A 20906-nucleotide genomic window follows, 5' to 3' on the forward strand; every position below is an offset into this window, starting at 1 on the left:
AGCTGAAGATTGGCAAGGATAATGCTTCATACACACTTGAGATAAAAGTCTTTGGAAAAGGCAAGATCACAGACCAATCTTACCACCCTCCATGTAGTATGAGAGCCATACCTACACAGTCTATTCTATGGAGCTGCACTCCCAATCAGATAAAATCTTTGCAAGATGCTGCAGACAAAGATGCCCGTACACACTCAAAAGATCATTATCTGCAAAAGATCTGTTCCTGCAAAATATCCATTCCTGCAAAATGCATTCATTGTCTATGAGATCTGCAGATCATCATACACACTTGGTTTAACAGACAATTATCTGCAGATCAGATCCACCAGGATGGATTTTCAGATCTGCAGATGATTGCCAGATATGCAGATGAAGTCTGTTAAACCAAGTGTGTATGAGGATCTGCAGATCTCATAGACTATGAATGCATTTTGCAGGAATGGATATTTTGCAGGAACAGATCTTTTGCAGATACTGATCTTTTGTGTCTGTACAGCATCTGTGTGTGCAGCATCTTGCAAAGCTTTCTGTCTGATGGGGAGTTCAGCTCCATAGAATAGACTGTGTAGGTATGGCTCTCATACTACATGAAAGGGGTAAGATTGGTCTGTGACCTTTCATTTTCCAAAGACTTTTATCTCAAGTGTGTATGAAGCATTAGATATGGCCAATGACATGCTAATATTTCAATCTTGCATGCAAATTTCATGCAATTTGTAAGCAGATTAGAAGTAGGGAAAGTCAATGAGATGCAAATAATTCTGAGCTTGATGCAGGAATACATTTTCTATGCACATTTCTTCAGCTTGAAAGTGGACCAGTCACACGGAGCCTGGGTGGGATTCGATTGGCCCATTTTCCAGCTGCATAAATTTGCATGCAGAAATCAAACTCGGAATATTTGCAATTCACTGACTATCCCTACTTGGAAGTGAGACAATCTAATGCTCTACCTGACGATTTTCATTGGCCCAATTCCAAGGCGCAATTTGCATTAAACTTGCATGCAGACCAAAATGATTAGCACCTCATTAAGCCCCATTCACACTTATGCTTCATACACACTTGAGATAAAAGTCTTTGGAAAATGCAAGATCACAGACCAATTTTACCCCCTTCCATGTAGTATGAGAGCCATACTCTGCACAGTCTTTTCTATGGAGCTGCACTCCCCATCAGATAAAATCTTTGCAAGATGCTGCACACAAAGATGCCCGTACACACTCAAAAGATCATTATCTGCAAAAGATCTGTTCCTGCAAAAAATCCATTCCTGCAAAATGCATTCATAGTCTATGAGATCTGCAGATCCTCATACACACTTGGTTTAACAGACTTCATCTGCATATCTGGCAATCATCTGCAGATCTGAAAATCCATCCTGGTGGATCTGATCTGCAGATGATCTGCAGATAATTGTCTGTTAAACCAAGTGTGTATGAGGATCTGCAGATCTCATAGACTATGAATGCATTTTGCAGGAATGGATCTTTTGCAGGAACAGATCTTTTGCAGATAATGATCTTTGAGTGTGTACGGGCATCTTTGTGTGCAGCATCTTGCAAAGATTTTATCTGATGGGGAGTGCAGCTCAATAGAACAGACTGTGTAGAGTATGGCTCTCATACTACATGGAAGGGGGTAAAATTGGTCTGATATCTTTCATTTATCTTTCAAGTGTGTACACACCATAAGGCCACATACAGACATCAGACCATAGTCTTTGGAAAATGAAAGATCACAGACCAATCTTACCACCCTTCATGTAGTATGAGAGCCATACTCTACACAGTCGTTTCTATGGAGCTGAACTCCCCATCAGACAGAAATCTTTGCAAGATGCTGCACACACAGATGCTGTACAGATACAAAAGATCAGTATCTGCAAAAGATCTGTTCCTGCCAAAGATCCGTTCCTGCAAATTGCAATGATAGTCTATGAGATCTGCAGATCATCATACACACATGATTTAACTGACATTCATCTGCAGATCTGCAGATCTGATAATCCATCCTGGTGGATCTGATCTGCAGATGAATGTCAGTTAAATCATGTGTGTATGATGATCTGCAGATCTCATAGACTATAGGTGCGTACACACATGCGACTATAGTCGTTTGTAACGATCGTTCCCCGATCTTTACCAACGACGATCGTTACAAAAAACGAACCAACGACTATTAAGGCAAACGACGAACGAGGCAAATCTCTACAAAACAAAGTTCTGTCTTGGCGGATTTTTACCACCGACGATCGTTAGCAAAAGTGGTACATCGTTGGAAACGATCGTTCGTACCAGGCTGGACATGCGTATTTCACTTTTTCTCCAAGGAACTTTACAATTTTATGCGCAGGCGCATTAAGTGCTTTTACGTGGTGTAACGTTCGTTCTAACGATGTGATCGTTACACACTTTTTACAACTAACTTTACTTCGGTCGTTCTTTCGTCAATTAAAAGTTCGTTCGTCGTCCTCAACGAACGATCGTTGTCGCATGTGTGTACGTAGCATATCATTACAATTTGCAGGAATGGATTTTTGCAGGAACAGATCTTTTGCAGATACTGATCTTTTGTGTCTGTACAGCATCTTTGTGTGCAGCATCCTGCAATGATTTCTGTCTGATGGGGAGTTCAGCTCCATAGAAAAGACTGTGTAGAGTATGGCTCTTATACTACAGGAAGGGTGGTAAGATTGGTCTGTGATCTTTCATTTTCCAAAGACTATGGTCTGATGTCTGTATGTGGCCTTAGAAGCGGCGTTTTGTGGGAGTGATTTTTCCACGATTTCACACGGAAAGATCACTGGACAGTGCAGCGATTTCTTCACGATCGCGTTTAGCACTTCTATAGCACTGAAACGTGATCGCCGGGAAATCGCCTGAAAATGGTGCAGACTACGCGTTTGCATTTCGCAATTTGCGGCGATTAGCGCAAATAGCCCAAGTAAGAATGGACCCATAGGGTTTTATTACACTAGTGCTTTCAAAAGCGCTAGCGGTTTAGCGTTTTGTCGAAATCTCCGGCAAAATGCTCAATTGTGAATGGGGTCTTACCCTTCTCGGTAGTTTTCCGTTAGCCGGGCGCATCCTCTAGGTGGCAATAAAACTCCACCAGAATTACATCTTTCCCTACTATCCATGGCGGCCTGGAGGGGGAATAGTAATTATCACCACCTAGTGGATGCGCCCGGCTAACGGAAAAGTACCCCCTTCTCTACTAAGGATAAATGAGAATCCTTACAGAACAGCAGTCATTTTCCTTCTCAGTTTGCAAAAACGGAAACTTTTAATACCACATTTTAATGCATAATTCACTAAAATAACATTTATGCAATTGCATTAAGTATACGGTGCCTTCATATATCTCTTGACTCTTAAAGGACAACTGTAATGAGATGTAAGTGGAGGCGATCATATTTATTTCCTTTTAAACAATACCAGTTGCCTGGCAGTCCTGCTGATCTATTTGGCTGCAGTAGTGTCTGAATAACACCAGAAACAAGCATGCAGCTAATCTTGTCAGTTCTGACAATAATGTCAGAAACACCTGATCTGCTGTATGCTTGTTCAGGGGCTACGGCTAAAAGTATTAGAGACAGAGGATCCGCAGCGGCCAGATTTACCAAGAGGCACTGTAGGTGCCTGCCTACAGGCACCTTATATGGCAGAGGAGGCTCCCCTCCCTTCCCCAATGTCCTCTCAGCAGAGCCGGAGGGCGATGTCACTCACCACCCAACTCCAGTCCGGCAGGCACGTAATTAGGGGTGGAGATCCAAGGCTTAATCGGTGCCTCCTGTGACAGTGATAGTAGCGCGGTGGGCAGTGTGGGTATTGCATCCTCCTGCATCTGCCCCTGCACCACACCAGCTGCAGCGCAGATCAGCTATGCACTCTGGCCACACACACACTGCCATTCACACCTGTTCTCCTCATCTTGGTGAGGGGTGGGCTTGAGACAATGTATGGTAGCTTAGTTGTGTGTAGCCTCCAATCATGTGTAGCCCCGCCCCCGATTGTGTGCAACCTGTTTTGTAATGTAACTAGGATATATATAACAATTATAGTTTATTATTAAAGTAGAGGGGGCCTTATCCAAGATTTGGCTGGGCAGGCCCACTCTTTGAATTACACTGCCGCTAATTTCATGTACATTTAGCTCTTTATGTGATATAAGAAAATAAAGGAAGGGATTGGGGGTGTGGCCTATGTTGAGGGGCAGGGTTTAGGGCACTAGAATCTCTGTGCCTACAAGCTCCTGAAGTGTAAATCTGGCCCTGCGGCCAGGCAACTGGTATTGCTTAAAAGGAGATATATATGGCAGCCTACATCTACTTCTCGCTTCAGTTGTCCTTTAAGTTTCAGTTTTATTCCAAAATGAAATAAAATAGTTTAAAACAGTTTAAAAAGTGAAGGTAGTTATGAAATTACCTTCTCTCAGGGCTCGTTTCCACTATCGCGAATCTGCATGCGTCCAACGCATGCAGATTCGCACATGTAATGCAAGTGGATGGGCCTGTTTCCACTGTAGCGTTGTTGAGGTGCGTTTTTTTCAGCGGTAATAAAACGCACAAAAGAGCCAACGAATTCGCCTGTGAGTGGAATGCATGCGAATCGCCGCTAATGTATTTAATAGTAAAAACGCATGCGTTTGTTACATGCGTTTTTACCCGCGATTTCGCGTGCGATTTCGCACCTTTTTCAATTTTATTTTGCCCTGGCAGTGTCATGGTTAATTTCGCATGGCACCCTGCCATGCGAAATTGCACGCGAAATCGCGGGTAAAAACGCATGCGGAAACGCATCCGCATGCGTTTTTACAAGCGTCGGAATGCCGGCGAAATCGCGTCGCAACAGTGGAAACAAGCCCTCAGGGAAAACACTCAAGAGTGAGATAAATAATTATAGCTTTACTATTTCAAAAAACAGCTCTTATAGAATGCAATGCATTTCTCAGGACTAGGTTCATGCTTCATCAGGGAAATATCGAGAGCAATATCTCAAAACAGCTGCATGCAAGCCCAGCAAAAATCTCAAGAAAGCAAGAGGTGCAGGGCTAGCAAATGGCTCTTTTTTGAGATTTTTCTCTCAATATTTGCCTGGTAAAGCGGGAACCTAGTCCCAAGAAACGTGTTGCAATCTGTTAAAGGGTGTTTTTTTTTGGAATATTAAAGCTATAATTATTTATCTTGCTTTTCAGTGTTTTCCCTGAGAGGAAGTAAGTTCATACCTACCTCCTCTTTTTAAACTGTTTTTAATTATTTTGTTTCATTTTGGTGCCACCCCAAATGGAGGATTTTAAATTTATTATAGTTTTGTACCACCCCAAATGGAGGATTTTTTCCCCTGGATTTTGTCCTGTCCTGGAGAGAGCGACTTTTTAACCGGAGTGGGGTTGGATTTGCTCTCCTGTATTGTGAGTATAATTGTTCACATCTATCTCCCTCCTGTGGTTAAAGGGAACCTAAACTGAGAAGGATGTGGATTTTTCCTTTTAAAATAATACCAGTTGCCTGGCAGTCTTGCTGATCCTCTGCCTCTAATACTTTAAGCCACAGCCCCTGAACAAGCATGCAGATCAGGTGCTCTGATTGAAGTCAGACTGGATTAGCTGCATGCTTGTCTCGGGTATGGGATTCAGCCACCACTGCAGCCAAACCCATCAGCAGGACAGCCAGGCAGCTGGTATTGTTTAAAAGGAAAAATCCATATTCCTCTCAGTTTAGGTTCCCTTTAAAAAGGTATTGCACTATATTGGCTCTCAGTCTTGTCCCACAGTCCCCTCCCTTTTCTCCTTATTGAGATTTCTTACCATAGATACTCGCATATAAGCTGACCTGCGTATATGCCGAGGAACCTACTTTTCCCTCAGAAACCAGGATAAAAGTGACTGACTTGTGTATAAGCCCCACCCCAATATAGCCCCCCCTCCACAGTAGCCAGATGTGCCCCAAGGATGATACAGCTGTGTCTCAAGAAGCCACTAGATGGCATCATAGATATGAGACACAGCGATTGCCACACAAGAAGAATTTTGGATCATTGCACAGCTGACACGCTGCTGGCACGCTGCGCTCCACAACCCAGGGGACACGGGTAGGCTTGATCAGCGCACTCTGCACACCATGTTGCAGGGGATGGAGGGCACGGACACAGCTGGGGGCCAGCTGGCAAGATCAGACTTCACCAGTGCACAATCCACCATCCGTCTGCTCCACTGACTCGCATATAAGCTGAGGGGGGTAACTTTTCAGCACATTTTTTTGTGCTGAAAATTAAGCTTATACGCGAGTATATAAGGTATATCTCTTGGCGGTTCCTGTAGTTACGTTTCCCGCCCATAGTCCGAGCTCTGCCCTGGGTATTCCCCCTCCTCTGTGATAAATGGAGAATCCCGGGGGGGGGGGGGGGGGGGGAGGGGGAGCCCCCATCATGGTTACAGAGCTGGGAACTCAGGACGGCAGAGATTCCACCCTGATAGAATAAACTGGCACAAACAGGAGTGACAGATAAAAGGTGTGAGGTGGTATTGGTATAACATCATTAAATTGTAAATAGCAATAGTTTGATCACAAAGGGGTGTGGCCTAATACATGTATAACGAAGGGTATATAGGGCATAACTTCAACATCCCCAATATCTCTGGATTGTCAGTCCGATAGATCTGGTGCTTCCGTGAAAGTGGGGGGATACAGCCAGCGTGGTGATATGGGGGGTACACAGCACAGAGTACATACAGGACACTGCGGTCACATGACGGCAGTGGGAGGGGACTAGTAACATCGCAGCATGAAGGTGTTGCAGGAGGCTCCCCGCAGGCAGTCGCACAACTTCCCGATCCGCGGGCCGTGCTTCATGGCGCAGCGCTCACCCATGTCACACTGTGAGGAGAGAGAGAGAGAAACGGTCAACGGCAAATACAGCACTATAAAGCGGACCTGAAATTGGAACTTCCTCTCTGTGTTAAAAGATAAGTAACAGCTTAATAACCTTTAAAGAAAAACATTTCTTTGTTACAGCTGATACAAATCCTGCAATACATCTGCAGTGTGTCTACTACCCGCTTTCATGGAATCAGACTTATTGTTACCATCCTGTGTTTACCAATTAACTGCTTTGCTGAGGCAGCCAGCTGGCACAACTGAGAGATCAAATTACAGTTGTAATTAGTCACAGTCAGATGAGGGAGAATTATACAGGCTAAACTCTCTAAATACATACAGGGTGCATTTTTTATGTGTTCCTTCTGTCCTGTGCAAGAGTTTAGGTCCACTTTAAGGGCTCTTTCACAGTGCGACGTTGCGTTAGTGTGTAACGTGTAGGGTTATTAGAAAGTGCTGCATGCTGTGCGTTTAGCAATGTATCTGCTGTGTTATGTGTGTTGCACATGCTCAGTAATGGTTTAAAAAAAAAATGTAACGCATGCGCCGTTTTCGTTCCATCAGTATGCAACAAAAACGGCGCACCAAGAGACACATAACGCAGTGCAAAATAACGTCCAATTTCATAACCTACATGCGCTGCGTTAGGGGCACGTTGTGCGACTTTAAAGGGACACTTAAGTCAAACAAAAAAAATGAGTTTTACTCACCTAGGGCTTCCAATAGCCCCCTGCAGCTGCCCGGTGCCCTCGCCATCTCCCTCCGATCCTCCTGGCGGCTGGCCCCGCCGGCAGCCACTTCCTGTTTCGGTGACAGGAGCTGACAGGCTGGGGATGCGAGTGATTCTTCGCGTTCCCAGACACATTAGCACCCTCTATGCTGCTATATGGTATATGATATATGCTATAGCAGCATAGATGGCGCTATTGTGGCCAGGAACGCGAAGAATCACTCGCATCCCCAGCCTGTCAGCTCCTGTCACCGAAACAGGAAGTGGCTGCCGGCGGGGCCAGGCGGATCGGAGGGGGACGGCGAGGGCACCGGACAGCTGCAGGGGCCTATTGGAAGCCCCAGGTGAGTAAAACTCTTTTTTTTTTTTACTTAAGTGTCCCTTTAACGTCGCATCAAACGCAACGTCCCACTGTGAAAGAGGCCTAAAGGCGCCTATTAACTAAACAATAATTTTCTCAGATGAGATCATTCGTCCACATTTGCAGGATCACAAGTTCAGGAATCAGAAGGTAATTATTGATTGTCCCCATAAACTGATTGATTAGGGCACTTTCTGCAAATCCGATTTTCTCCACCTACTGCATGGTTTTCTGCACAATCCGAATGTAAAAATCTGATTGCATGATCGCATCTGAGAAAAATATTGTACCGTTGATGGGCAGTGTTTACGCTTTCTAAAAACTTTCCTCATCCTGATTTACATTCTTAAAATTTTCACCGGTGGCGACATTTTTACTGCTGCCAGGAGCAATACTGCGGAATGTTTGGTTGCTGAAAGTTCTACACACAGAAGGAGATACAGCTTGCTTGAGAATTGGAAACAACTGTTATTTCCCACAAAGCTCACAAACAGGAGACGACTGTCATGGCCATGGCCTTGACATCACACTGTGGGAGGGGTTTCACCAAAGTATCAGCCATACCATGATCTATTGGAGAAAAGGTAAAGATTTCAGGTGGGAAAGGGGATATCGGCTACTGATTGGGCTAAAGTTCAATCCTGGGTTAAAGTTCCTCTTTAAAGAGAACCAGAGACGAAGCACCCTCATGTATTTTACCATATATATCAATGGGAACATGACAGTAAACACCCACTCTGCTCTTTGTTTCATTTCTCACTACACAGTCTGCCTGTTATTAGCTCTGATAAGAATCCCCGACTGAGCATTCAGTCTGGCTTTGCTCAGGAATCATTATAGCTGAGTCAGTCGTCTGTGATGTCTTTTCAAACCCAAGCCCGCCCCCTCCTGGCTCTGCTTTCCTGCTATGAGGATACATAGTAGGAAAGCAGAGCCAGAAGAGGGCAGGCTTGGGCTTGAAAAGACATCACAGAAGACAGCCTCAGCTATAATGATTCCTGAGCAAAGCCAGACTGAATGCTCAGTCTGGGATTCTTATCAGAGCTGATAATAGGCAGACAGTGCAGTGAAAAATGAAAAAAAGAGCAGGGAAGTTGTTTTCTCTAATGTTCCCACTGATATATATGGTAAAATACATGAAGATGCTTCGTCTCTGGTTCACTTTAAGATCACCATATTTATATTTACTGTAATGTGAATCAGCACTTTGATTGCTTTAAGTGGCACTCCGCAATTCCATTCCCTTGACTCAACCTACTACTATCTCAAGTAGTAAATACAGTGTTCACCTAGAGTGGGACTTCTGTTCACTTCAATTGCGTCTATGGATTGACCATTTTTGAGTGGTCACCAGTACCCAAAACCGCCAACAGGGGTTTGAAAACAACACGTTAGTCTCCAGGCTGCCTTATTGAAGTCAATAGTGTCCTCCTGCTATTTATTGATCTCTTTGGGGATTTTATAAATATGGTAAGTATAAAGGTGGCCGATAATGATACAACTTGCCAAATTATCATTTACGAATGATTCTTGGCATGAACAATCGGAAATGATCGTTTGGGACCACCAATGGCCAAAAATCTCCTAACCAATCCGATCAGAGTAATAAAATCGATCTGATGTACTAACCACTTCTATCACGGTAGTGATAGAGCCAGGGCACTATCTGCATAGAGTTTGTATGTTCTCCCCATGTATGTGTGGGTTTCCTCCAGGCACTCAAGTTTCCTCCCGTGTCCCAAAAACATACAGATAAGTTAATTTGCTTCCCCTAAATTGGCCCTAGATTACGATACATGTATTACACGATACATACATAGACATAGGACTATGGTAGGGATTAGATTGTGAGCCCCTCTGAGGGACAGCTAAGTGACAGTATACTCCGTACAGCGCTGCAGATGATGTCGGCGGTATGTAAATACTAAATAATAATACAGCAATTCCTACACTCACCCGAGGCAGCTGGCTGGCTTTCTTCTCCAGCACTAGGCTCCTGTCCTGGTTATACTCCAACAGCTCCCCTAGAGCCACTGCCTGAAACAAAAAGACAGAGAGAACATGAGTCACCACTGATAGCCAGAAGATAGAGTTGTCGTGAACCTCCGATTCTGGTTCGCGAACCTTGAACTCGAACATGCGAAGAAAGTTCGCAAATTTTTCGAACCGCTACAGACTTCAATGGGCAGGCGAACTTTCGAAACTACAAACACTAATTGTGGCCACTAAAGTGATGGAAAACATGTTTCAAGGGGTCTTACACCTGGAGGGGGGCATGGCGGAGTGGGATACATGCCAAAAGTCCCCGGGAAAAAAATCAGGATTTGACGCACAGCAGGGTTTAAGGGCAGAAATCACATTTTATTGCTAAATTGGAGGCCTAAAGTGCTTTAAAACATCTTGCATGTGTATACATCAATCAGGGAGTGTAATTAGTGTACTGCTTCACACTGACACACCAAACTCACCGTGTAACGCACCGCAAACAGCTGTTTGTGTACTGACGGCCGTGCTGGACTGGTGCGCACCGTGGCGAGAGTGCAGGCGATAGCGGATTTCAAGCCCATATGGTCGCCGGGCTGAGGTAGCTCAATGATAGAACAACAGTGACTGTCCAGCTGATCGAAATTGGTCTGTCCACAATGAAGCAACGACCTTATTATCTTGTGTGTGCCCCCCCCCCCAACACACTCATATAGGTCATTGCTTCATTGTGATACGATCACAAAGGGGAATTGACACATGTACATGCCTTTTGTTTTGTTGTTGCAGCCGCTGTGCAGCCAGAAAAATTAGGCAGGCATGTACACGCACCAGAAAAATGATTATTCTTTTTGTTCAGGAATCCACCTGGAGTCCTGGAACCTGTTGGTGGTGGCGGAGAAGGCAGTCAAGCGGCCTGCAGTGCAGTCAGTCACACAGGTGAAGTGAACAGGTATGCAGTGACTGGTATAAAAAACTGTGCGCTGTCACGCCGGTGCAGTGAACAGGTATGCATGAACTGGTATTACAAATGTGCAGCTGTCACACTCACAGGTGCAGTGAACAGTTATGCAGTGACAGTTATATAACGCTGCGTGCTGTCAGGCAGGTGCAGTGAACATGAACAGGTGGCAGTGACTGGTATTACAAATGAGCAGCTGTCACACACACAGGTGCAGTGAACAGTTATGCAGTGACTGTTATATAACACTGTGTGCTGTCACGCAGGTGCAGTGAATAGGTATGCAGTGACTGGTATCACTACAATGTGCAGCTGTCACACACACAGGTGCAGTGAACAGTTATGCAGTGACTGGTATATAACACTGTGTGCTGTCACGCGGGTGCAGTGAACATGAACAGGTATGCACGGTCAGACTTGTATTATAAATGTGCAGCTGTCACACACAGGTGCAGTGAATAGGTATGCAGTGACTGGTATCACTACAATGTGCAGCTGTCACACACACAGGTGCAGTGAACAGTTATGCAGTGACTGTTATATAACACTGTGTGCTGTCACGCAGGTGCAGTGAATAGGTATGCAGTGACTGGTATCACTACAATGTGCAGCTGTCACACACACAGGTGCAGTGAACAGTTATGCAGTGACTGGTGTATAACACTGTGTGCTGTCACGCAGGTGCAGTGAACATGAACAGGTATGCACGGTCAGACTGGTATTATAAATGTGCAGCTGTCACACACAGGTGCAGTGAATAGGTATGCAGTGACTGGTATCACTACAATGTGCAGCTGTCACACACACAGGTGCAGTGAACAGTTATGCAGTGACTGGTGTATAACACTGTGTGCTGTCACGCAGGTGCAGTGAACATGAACAGGTATGCACGGTCAGACTGGTATTATAAATGTGCAGCTGTCACACACAGGTGCAGTGAAAAGATAGGCACTGAATCTGCTGGGCCTTGCACAGTATAGCAATTAGCAAGGGCCAGCTGCAACGCACAGCTCTGTATAATGCAGCGTCACAAGAACATTAGCTCTGAAAAGAGCTCTTTGTGGTGCTATTCAACAACAAATATCAGCTAGGAGCAATCTACAAGAGCCTAACTAAGCTTTCCCTATCTCTGCAGCAGGTTCCTCTCCCTTCTCTCACTACTGCAGCAACACCGAGTGAGATAATGGCCGACGCAGCTGCCTTATATAAGGGGGAGTGGGGGGGGGGGGGCTCCAGGAGGGAGTGCAGACTGATTGGCTGTCATGTGCCTGCTGACTGTGATGTAGACTAGAGGGTCAAAGTTTAGCCCAATGATGTAGTATAGGGTCGGGTCGAACTCGCCTTAAAGTTCGCATTTCGACGCGAACCACCGATGTTCGCGCGAATAAGTTTGCAGTCGAACCGTTCGGGACAACTCTACCAGAAGAGTCTTTTGCGGCTTTTGACAGTTGTGGAGGGTGTTTACATAGCACCATCTAGTCAGGGCTGGTTCAAATAACAATTGGGCCCCAGGGCAAAATTAGCCTGGGGGCCCCCAACAGACACCCCCCGACCAAAAAGCACCATTAGAGGCCCTTTGTTGCAGCCAAATTTCCCTCCTGGGCCCCTGAGCTGGCTGCTGACCCTCCCCCAATCACCTCCCAACTTAACACTATACTGGTTGAACTTGATGGACGTATGTCTTTTTTCAACCAAAATAACTATGTAACTATGTAACAGACTCTGCAGAGTCCCTGGGGAGCAACAGTTAAGATGGGGGAGGGACACCTTGGGGGCCCCTACAGGCTCTGGGGCCCTGGGGCAATTGCCCATTTTTTCCTATGGTAGCTCCGGCCCTGCATCTAGTGGCTGACATGGGAAGTTGCAACTCTTACCAAAAAAAGACAGCTCCCATGCTAATTGTATGCATAATACAGCATTGAACCGTGTTAATCAAATACACTTCTTGATCATTTTGATTGTCTCAGCTCCAAGCTTAGCTGCATACACTTTGCATGATCTGGCTGAAAATAGCTGAGCCTGATCAGTCTATTGCATACCTCCCTACTTTTTGAAATAAGAAAGTGGGACACTTAAAGTGAACCTAAAGCCAAGAAAAAAAAATGAGATTAACTCGCCTGGGCCTGGGACTTCCCTCAGCCCCCTGCAGCCGATCGGTGCCCTCGCAGCCCCGCTCCGATGGTCCAGGACCCGCCGGTATGAGCGATAGCAGCATAGGGGGCGATATACAGGCTGGGAACGCAAACAATCACTCGTGTTCCCATGCCTGTCGGCCGGTGACGGACAAACCGGAAGTGTTCGCTGGCGGGTCCTGGACCATCGGAGCGGGGCTGCGAGGGCACCGACCGGCTGCAGGGGGCTGAGGGAAGCCCCAGGTGAGTTAAAGCGGAATATAACCCTGCATTTCAACTTTGCTCTAAAACATTATTTAGAACATATTATATGCAAAAAGCATTTTTTTTTTTTACTAGACCTGCATTGGAAGGGTTAAACACAGAGGTTTAAAGTTCCGTGGAGAGATATGCAGAAGTTCAGATTGTTACATTCTATTTAGTTAAATGTATCTATTGAGAAATGTTACACACTCTTTGGCTGTCCTCCAGCTCCTTCTCAGTCAGAGAGAGTGAGTCACATTCAACACTTAGATACATTTATGTAAACAAAATGTATCTATGTCTGCTTCGGATGCGTCTGCAGAAATCTCCAGGAATTTTAAAGCTCTGTGTAACCCTTCCAATGCTGGTCTAGTAACAAAAAAAATGCTGGTTGCTTATAATATACTGTAAATAATGTTTTAGAGCAAAGTTGAAATGCAGGGTTATATTCCGCTTTAATCTCATTTTTTTTCCTTGACTTTAGGTTCTCTTTAAGCCACGACCCAGCCACACCCCTAATCACGCCCCTGACGCAGTCCTAATCATGAATACCATAAAGATTTCATAAGAAAGATATGCTGTTTTATAATTCAAACCACACTGGTCCTAAGAAATATATCAATTTAAAGGATGGAAATGAAGGTTAGAATCATTGAAACACATTTTCAGGGGGAAAATACACATATTTACACAGATCTGTACATCAGTCCTGAAAGAGGGACAAAAGAGGAGGAAAGAGGGACAGAGTGACTGGGTTCCCAAAGAGGGACTGTCCCTCCAAGAGAGGGACAGCTGGGAGAGGTAAGTACCCTTCAGATTCACTTTAATTATAGTATGAGCTATGGTTTGCAGATCTCTACAAATAGCAGTAATAGAGTAAACTGCAAGTTATATCACTTTAAAGGACATCCAAGGTGTAAATAAACTGGGGAGAAAAATAATTGTATTTGTCCTCCTTTTCCTAAAAAATGATTTTTTTTAGCTATCCCACAGTTTTATTTTATATTTGAATCTAGTTTTTAAGTTTTTCACTGTTTGACTGTCTCTGCTCAATGACACCTTCATTGAAGTATGCCAGAGCTCAAACCTATGAATTATTGACTCTTTTTATCTCTTTCCTGCTTTCAGAAGCCGTTTACTGTCAGGAAAGTGTTTTATGGTTGTAATCTCTTATCAGTGAGGGTTATGCTATAGGACAGTGATGGCTAACCTTGGCACTCCAGCTGTGGTGGAACTACAAGTCTCATGAGGCATTGCAATACTCTGACAGCTCTAAGCATAACTCGGGGAGGCAGAGGCATGATGGGATTTGTAGTTTTGTCACAGCTGGAGTGCCAAGGTTAGCCATCACTGCTATAGTGTGACCCAGTCCGACCCGATCCCAACCCAGACAGAAACTGTCACTTGCCTACCTGATGTTTAACTCTTTCAGGCAGAGAAAAAAAAAAAAAAGGAACACAGCCTAGTTATTTATGTGCTAGGCACTGTACATACACATGTCTATCGCATCATGTCACATGTCACCTCGGTTGTCCTTTAAGAATATATATATATGGATAGTGCATTGGTTAAAGTGTACCAGAGACGAATTAATATACAAGTTTTATACATACCTGGGGCTTCCTCCAGCCCCCTCAGCAGCGATTGCTCTCACGCTGTTTTCCTCCACCTCCTCCTCCTGCCAGTAGAAACCCTGTAACTTTGGTCAGTCTGGGACAGTCTGCGCATGCGCAGTGCTGCTGCACGTATACTCCCGCCCTGCGGTTGGGTGCGTTCTGCGCCCGGTTGCTGGAAGCGCGGTGGGACATGTGCATGCGGCTGGGCAGCGCATGCGCAGAGCAACCCCGACTGGCCAAACTTACGGGGCTTCTACCAGTAGCAGGAGGAGGTCGGAGGAAGACGGCGTGGGAGCAATCGCTGCTGAGGGGGCTGGAGGAAGCCCCAGGTATGTATAAAACTTGTATCTTTTTTAATCTCAGGTTTCCTTTAGGGCTCAGCCTCTGTAATAGGAAACCAGGATTTGAATCTCGGCTCTTCCTGTTCATTAAGCAAGCACCTATTTAGTAACAAGACCTTGGGCAGGACTCCCTAACACTGCTACTGCCAATACTGCGCCCAGGAGCGTAATTAGAAATCACTGGGCCCCCTACGAAACTTTGGATGGGGCCCCCTCCCTGCAGCCATTAGAACAATTGTGCAAAGAATAGGAATCTTTTTCTGTCTGTGCCCAGACTCCTCAAGCATCACTACAGGACACAGCACTTGGAGAGGGGTAGAAAGGCTGAGGTTAGAACAGCGCTGTACACAAGACCCTGCTGAACACTGAATAGGGACTGTCTGCACATCTTTGTCTGCAAAACTTTGTATGATTCCTTATCAGTGGCTGAGCAGATGCAGTCATTAGAACAATTGTGCAGACAGCAGAACGTTTTTTACTCTCCTAGCCCTTAGTCAGTTTCTCAGGATGAGGCCCCCTTTGGCTTCTGGGCCCCCTGCGGCTGCATCCCTTGCAGGGTCTATTGTAATGCCCCCTGACTGTGTCCTAGTGGCTGCAGCTCTGGCGCTTTGAGTCCACCAGGAGTATCTGTCAGGAGGGAGAAAAGGCAGAGCAATGTTCTGCAGATCTCTAGAGAGGCCAGTAATCGGATAATCTGCAGAATATACACAATATATATCTGTTAGGAAGGGGATGGGGCAGAGCAATGTTCTGCAGATCTCTAGAGAGGCCAGTAATGGGATAATCTGCAGAATATACACAATATATATCTGTTAGGAAGGGGATGGGGCAGAGCAATGTTCTGCAGATCTCTAGAGAGGCCAGTAATGGGATAATCTGCAGAATATATACAATATGTATCTGTCAGGAAGGGGATGGGGCAGAGGAATGTTCTGCAGATCTCTAGAGAGGCCAGTAATGGGATAATCTGCAGAATATATACAATATGTATCTGTCAGGAGGGGGAGGGGCAGAGCAATGTTCTGCAGATCTCTAGAGAGGCCAGTAATGGGATAATCTGTAGAATATATACAATATGTATCTGTCAGGAGGGGGAGGGGCAGAGCAATGTTCTGCAGATCTCTAGAGAGGCCAGTAATGGGATAATCTGCAGAATATATACAATATGTATCTGTCAGGAGGGAGATGGGCAGAGCAATGTTCTGCAGATCTCTAGAGAGGCCAATAATGGGATAATCTGCAGAATATATACAATATGTATCTGTCAGGAGGGGGAGGGGCAGAGCAATGTTCTGCAGATCTCTAGAGAGGCCAGTAATGGGATAATCTGCATAATATATACAATATGTATCTGTCAGGAGGAGATGGGACAGAGCAATGTTCTGCAGATCTCTAGAGAGGCCAGTAATGGGATAATCTGCATAATATATACAATATGTATCTGTCAGGAAGGGAGGGGCAGAGCAATGTTCTGCAGATCTCTAGAGAGGCCAGTGATGGGATAATCTGCAGAATATATACAATGTGTATCTGTCAGGAGGTAGATGGACAGAGCAATGTTCTGCAGATAAGAGCAGGGACAAGGTCCTCCTCCAGCACCCAAGGCTGAGACACCAAAGTGCGCCCCTCCATCCCTCCCACCTCAGCTGTCACACACTGATTGCTATTAGACTAAGAGGGCCACAGGGCCCACAACCTCCCCAACACCTTAATCTCTAGTTATCTGGCTTGCAGTCACTGCTATGTATCCCCTTTTCTTATTTCTTTCTGCTTCATACACAATTAGGAATGACAGCTGAATGAATTGTGCACCCCGTCCTACACTGCACCCTGAGGCTGGAGCCTCTCCAGCCTATGCCTCGGCCCGGCCCTGCTGCAGATCTCTAGAGAGGCCAGTAATGGGATAATCTGCAGAATATATACAATATGTATCTGTCAGGAGGGGGAGGGGCAGAGCAATGTTCTGCAGATCTCTAGAGAGGTCAGTAATGGGATAATCTGCAGAATATATACAATATGTATCTGTCAGGAGGGGGAGGGGCAGAGCAATGTTCTGCAGATCTCTAGAGAGGCCAGTAATGGGATAATCTGCAGAATATATACAATATGTATCTGTCAGGAGGGGGAGGGGCAGAGCAATGTTCTGCAGATCTCTAGAGAGGCCAGTAATGGGATAATCTGCAGAATATATACAATATGTATCTGTCAGGAGGGGGGTGGGGAGGGACAGAGCAATGTTCTGCAGATCTCTAGAGAGGTCGGTAGGTAATGGGATAATCTGCAGAATATACACAATATGTATCTGTCAGGAGGGGGAGGGGCAGAGCAATGTTCTGCAGATCTCTAGAGAGGCCAGTAATGGGATAATCTGCAGAATATATACAATATGTATCTGTCAGGAGGGGGAGGGGCAGAGCAATGTTCTGCAGTTCTCTAGAGAGGCCAGTAATGGGATAATCTGCAGAATATATACAATATGTATCTGTCAGGAGGGGATGGGCAGAGCAATGTTCTGCAGATCTCTAGAGAGGCCAGTAATGGGATAATCTGCAGAATATATACAATATGTATCTGTCAGGAGGGGATGGGCAGAGCAATGTTCTGCAGATCTCTAGAGAGGCCAGTAATGGGATAATCTGCAGAATATATACAATATGTATCTGTCAGGAGGGGAGGGGCAGAGCAATGTTCTGCAGATCTCTAGAGAGGCCAGTAATGGGATAATCTGCAGAATATATACAATATGTATCTGTCAGGAGAGGGATGGGACAGAGCAATGTTCTGCAGATCTCTAGAGAGGCCAGTAATGGGATAATCTGGAATTAATCCCTCTCTACTTAGATGCAGATCAATCCCTCTCTGATTAGATTCAGATCACAGAGGGATTGATCTGATTGCCACATTGGGCATAAATCTATGTGTGTATGGCCACCTGTAGATTAGAGATAGAGTAATTGAAGATTTTTATTCTTGCTACTGACTGTTGTAGATTTTGGGCAGCATGGTGGCGCAGTGGTTAGCGCTCTTGCCTAGCAGCATTGATTCCCGGTTTGAATCCGAGCCAGGGCACTATCTGCACAGAGGTTGTATGTTCTCCCTGTGTTTGTGTGGGTTTCCTCCAGGCATTTCAGTTTCCTTCCACATCGCAAAAATATAAATTGGCCGTAGACTATGATACATACACTATACGATACATACATAGACATATGTCTATGGTAGGTATTAGATTGTGAGCCCTTACGAGGGACAGTTAAAGTGGAATATAACCCTGCATTTCAACTTTGCTATAAAACATTATTTACAGCATATTATATGCAACCAGCATTTTTTTTTTTTTACTAGACCAGCATTGGAAGGGTTACACAGAGCTTTGAAGTTCCTGGAGATTTCTGCAGACGCATCCGAAGCTGACATAGATACATTTTGTTTACATAAATGTATCTAAGTGTTGAATATGACTCACTCTCTCTGACTGAGAAGGAGCTTGGAGGACAGCCAAAGAGTGTGTAACATTTATCAATAGATACATTTAACTAAATAGAATGTATCTATCTGAACTTCTGCATATCTCTCCAGGGAACTTTAAACCTCTGTGTGTAACCCTTCCAATGCTGGTCTAGTTAAAAAAAATGCTTTTTGCATAGAATATGCTGTAAATAATGTTTCAGAGCAAAGTTGAAATGCAGGGTTATATTCCGCTTTAAGTGACAAGACAATATACTCTGTACAGCGCTGCGGAAGATGTGGGCGGCGGGCGCTATATAAGTACTTAATAATAATAATTTTGGAGTTATCACTACATATTGGACAATAGATGGGGCAATGCTCTGCAGATATGATGTGTACTCACCAGGTTGTTGGGTGACATGGGGACATCGTCGGCTGACACTGACAGCCTGGAGTCTTGAGTGTTGCCGGGCAGGACCAGGGCAGACAGGCACAGGGTGAGCAGGAGGGCAGGTAGTCGGGGAGGCAGGTGGGTGAGAGGGAGGCGGTGCCTGTGAGGGTCCATAGTGGGGGTTTCTGTGCTGTCACTGGGTGCTCGGTGATGCTTCTGATAACTGTGCCATTCTCTCAGCTTATATTACAGCTGGGAGGTCTCTGGCCCAGCCCAGCAGCCCCCCTCCCCGATCTGCCCACCCTTCTCCCTGCTCACTTTCTCCCTTATTCCACTTCTCTTCTCTGTGACTCCTTTGTGTCATTGTAACCCCTCTCCCTTCCTAATCTCCTTTCCTCCTTCTTTCCCTTTATGTTGCTCTTTGGTTTCTTTTACATTTTCTCCTATTATTATTGTTATTATTATTATGATTATGTTATGTGCTGTTATTGTTGTGCTTTTATTCCACCTTTCTTCTTTGTTCTATATAAATGTTTTGATGCTGTAGTTTTTGATTCTATTTTTGCTCATATTGTTATCCTCTTCCTTGTTTTTCTGTTGTGTTCTTTTCTCCTTGTGTTGCTTTTAGTCTTTCCTGTATTTTCTACTTTTGCGTCCTTTGTTAGGCAGGGATTAGAGTGTGAGCTCCTCTGAGAACAGTCAGTGGTATGACTATGTACTCTGTAAAGTGCTGCAGAAGATGTCAGTGCTATATAAATACATAATAATAATAATAATAATAATAATAATAATAATATGGTAGGACATTAGACTATGGGCCTGATTCACAAAGCGGTGCTCACCCAGTTAGAGACTTTAGGCGTGATAACCATTGCACCACGCTGGTGAAAAGCCAGTTTAGGCGTGATAAGTTTAGATAAGTTTAGATCGCTTTCAAAGTCCCGCACGCAAAGCAGCGCCATTAAACTCTATGCGAAGTGCACCAGACTTTGCTAGCGCAAAACTTTTGATCAGCTGTGCACTGCGGTGCTAACCCAGTTGGCGCTTAAACTTATCACGCCTAAACTTATCACACCTAAACGTATCATGCCTAAACTGAGTTTAGGCATGATAAAGGGCTTTTCACCAGCGTGCTAACTGTTAGCACCGGTTTGTGAATCAGGCCCTATGACTATGGTAGGGATTAGATTGTGAGTTCCTCTGAGGACAGTCAGTGACATGACTATGTATTCTGTAAAGTGCTGCAGAAGATGTCAGTGCTATATACATACAGAATAATAATATGGTAGGACATTAGACTATGACTATGGTAGGATTAGATTGTGAGTTCCTCTGAGGGCAGTCAGTGACATGACTAGGTACTCCGTAAAGTGCTGCAGGAGATGTCACTGCTATATAAGTAAATAATAATAATAAATTACATTATTGAGCAGGGTCTCATATTAAAGTATTTTAAACACACTTAAATTGTTATTGTACTTACACCTAAGTGTGCATAAAGGGCATTTGAAGTGAGAGTGATTTGGAGATATAGAGGCTGTCAGATGTATTTCCATTTAGGCTGTATTCACAGTGGGACGTTGTGTTTTAAAGCGACATTAAAGTCGCAACTAGTCTGCATTAAGAGGCAACGCACTGTAAGCAGTGAGTTACCGCAACATTTTTAATGCGACTTTAAAAAAGGAACTCCAGCCTAAACAAACATACTGTCATTAAGTTACATTAGTTATGTTAATTAAAATAGATAGGTGATATAATCTCTTACCCACACTGTTTTAAAAGAACAGGCAAATGTTTGTGATTCATGGGGGCAGCCAT

At 44.7% G+C, this 20906-nt stretch overlaps 1 protein-coding gene across 1 annotated transcript; it reads right to left on the reverse strand.

The window, feature by feature from the left end:
* Positions 1-6775: 6775 nt before the first annotated feature.
* Positions 6776-19262, reverse strand: LOC137533406 (cocaine- and amphetamine-regulated transcript protein-like). Its single transcript, XM_068254807.1, has 3 exons — positions 19101-19262; positions 9931-10011; positions 6776-6883 (listed from the first exon to the last, which is right to left on the reverse strand). The coding sequence occupies exons 1-3, from the start codon at positions 19260-19262 to the stop codon at positions 6776-6778; spliced, it is 351 nt and encodes a 116-aa protein (XP_068110908.1).
* Between the last annotated feature and the right edge of the window lie 1644 nt (positions 19263-20906).

Source organism: Hyperolius riggenbachi, chromosome 9, assembly GCF_040937935.1.
Source record: "Hyperolius riggenbachi isolate aHypRig1 chromosome 9, aHypRig1.pri, whole genome shotgun sequence".
NCBI classification, from domain to species: domain Eukaryota; kingdom Metazoa; phylum Chordata; class Amphibia; order Anura; family Hyperoliidae; genus Hyperolius; species Hyperolius riggenbachi.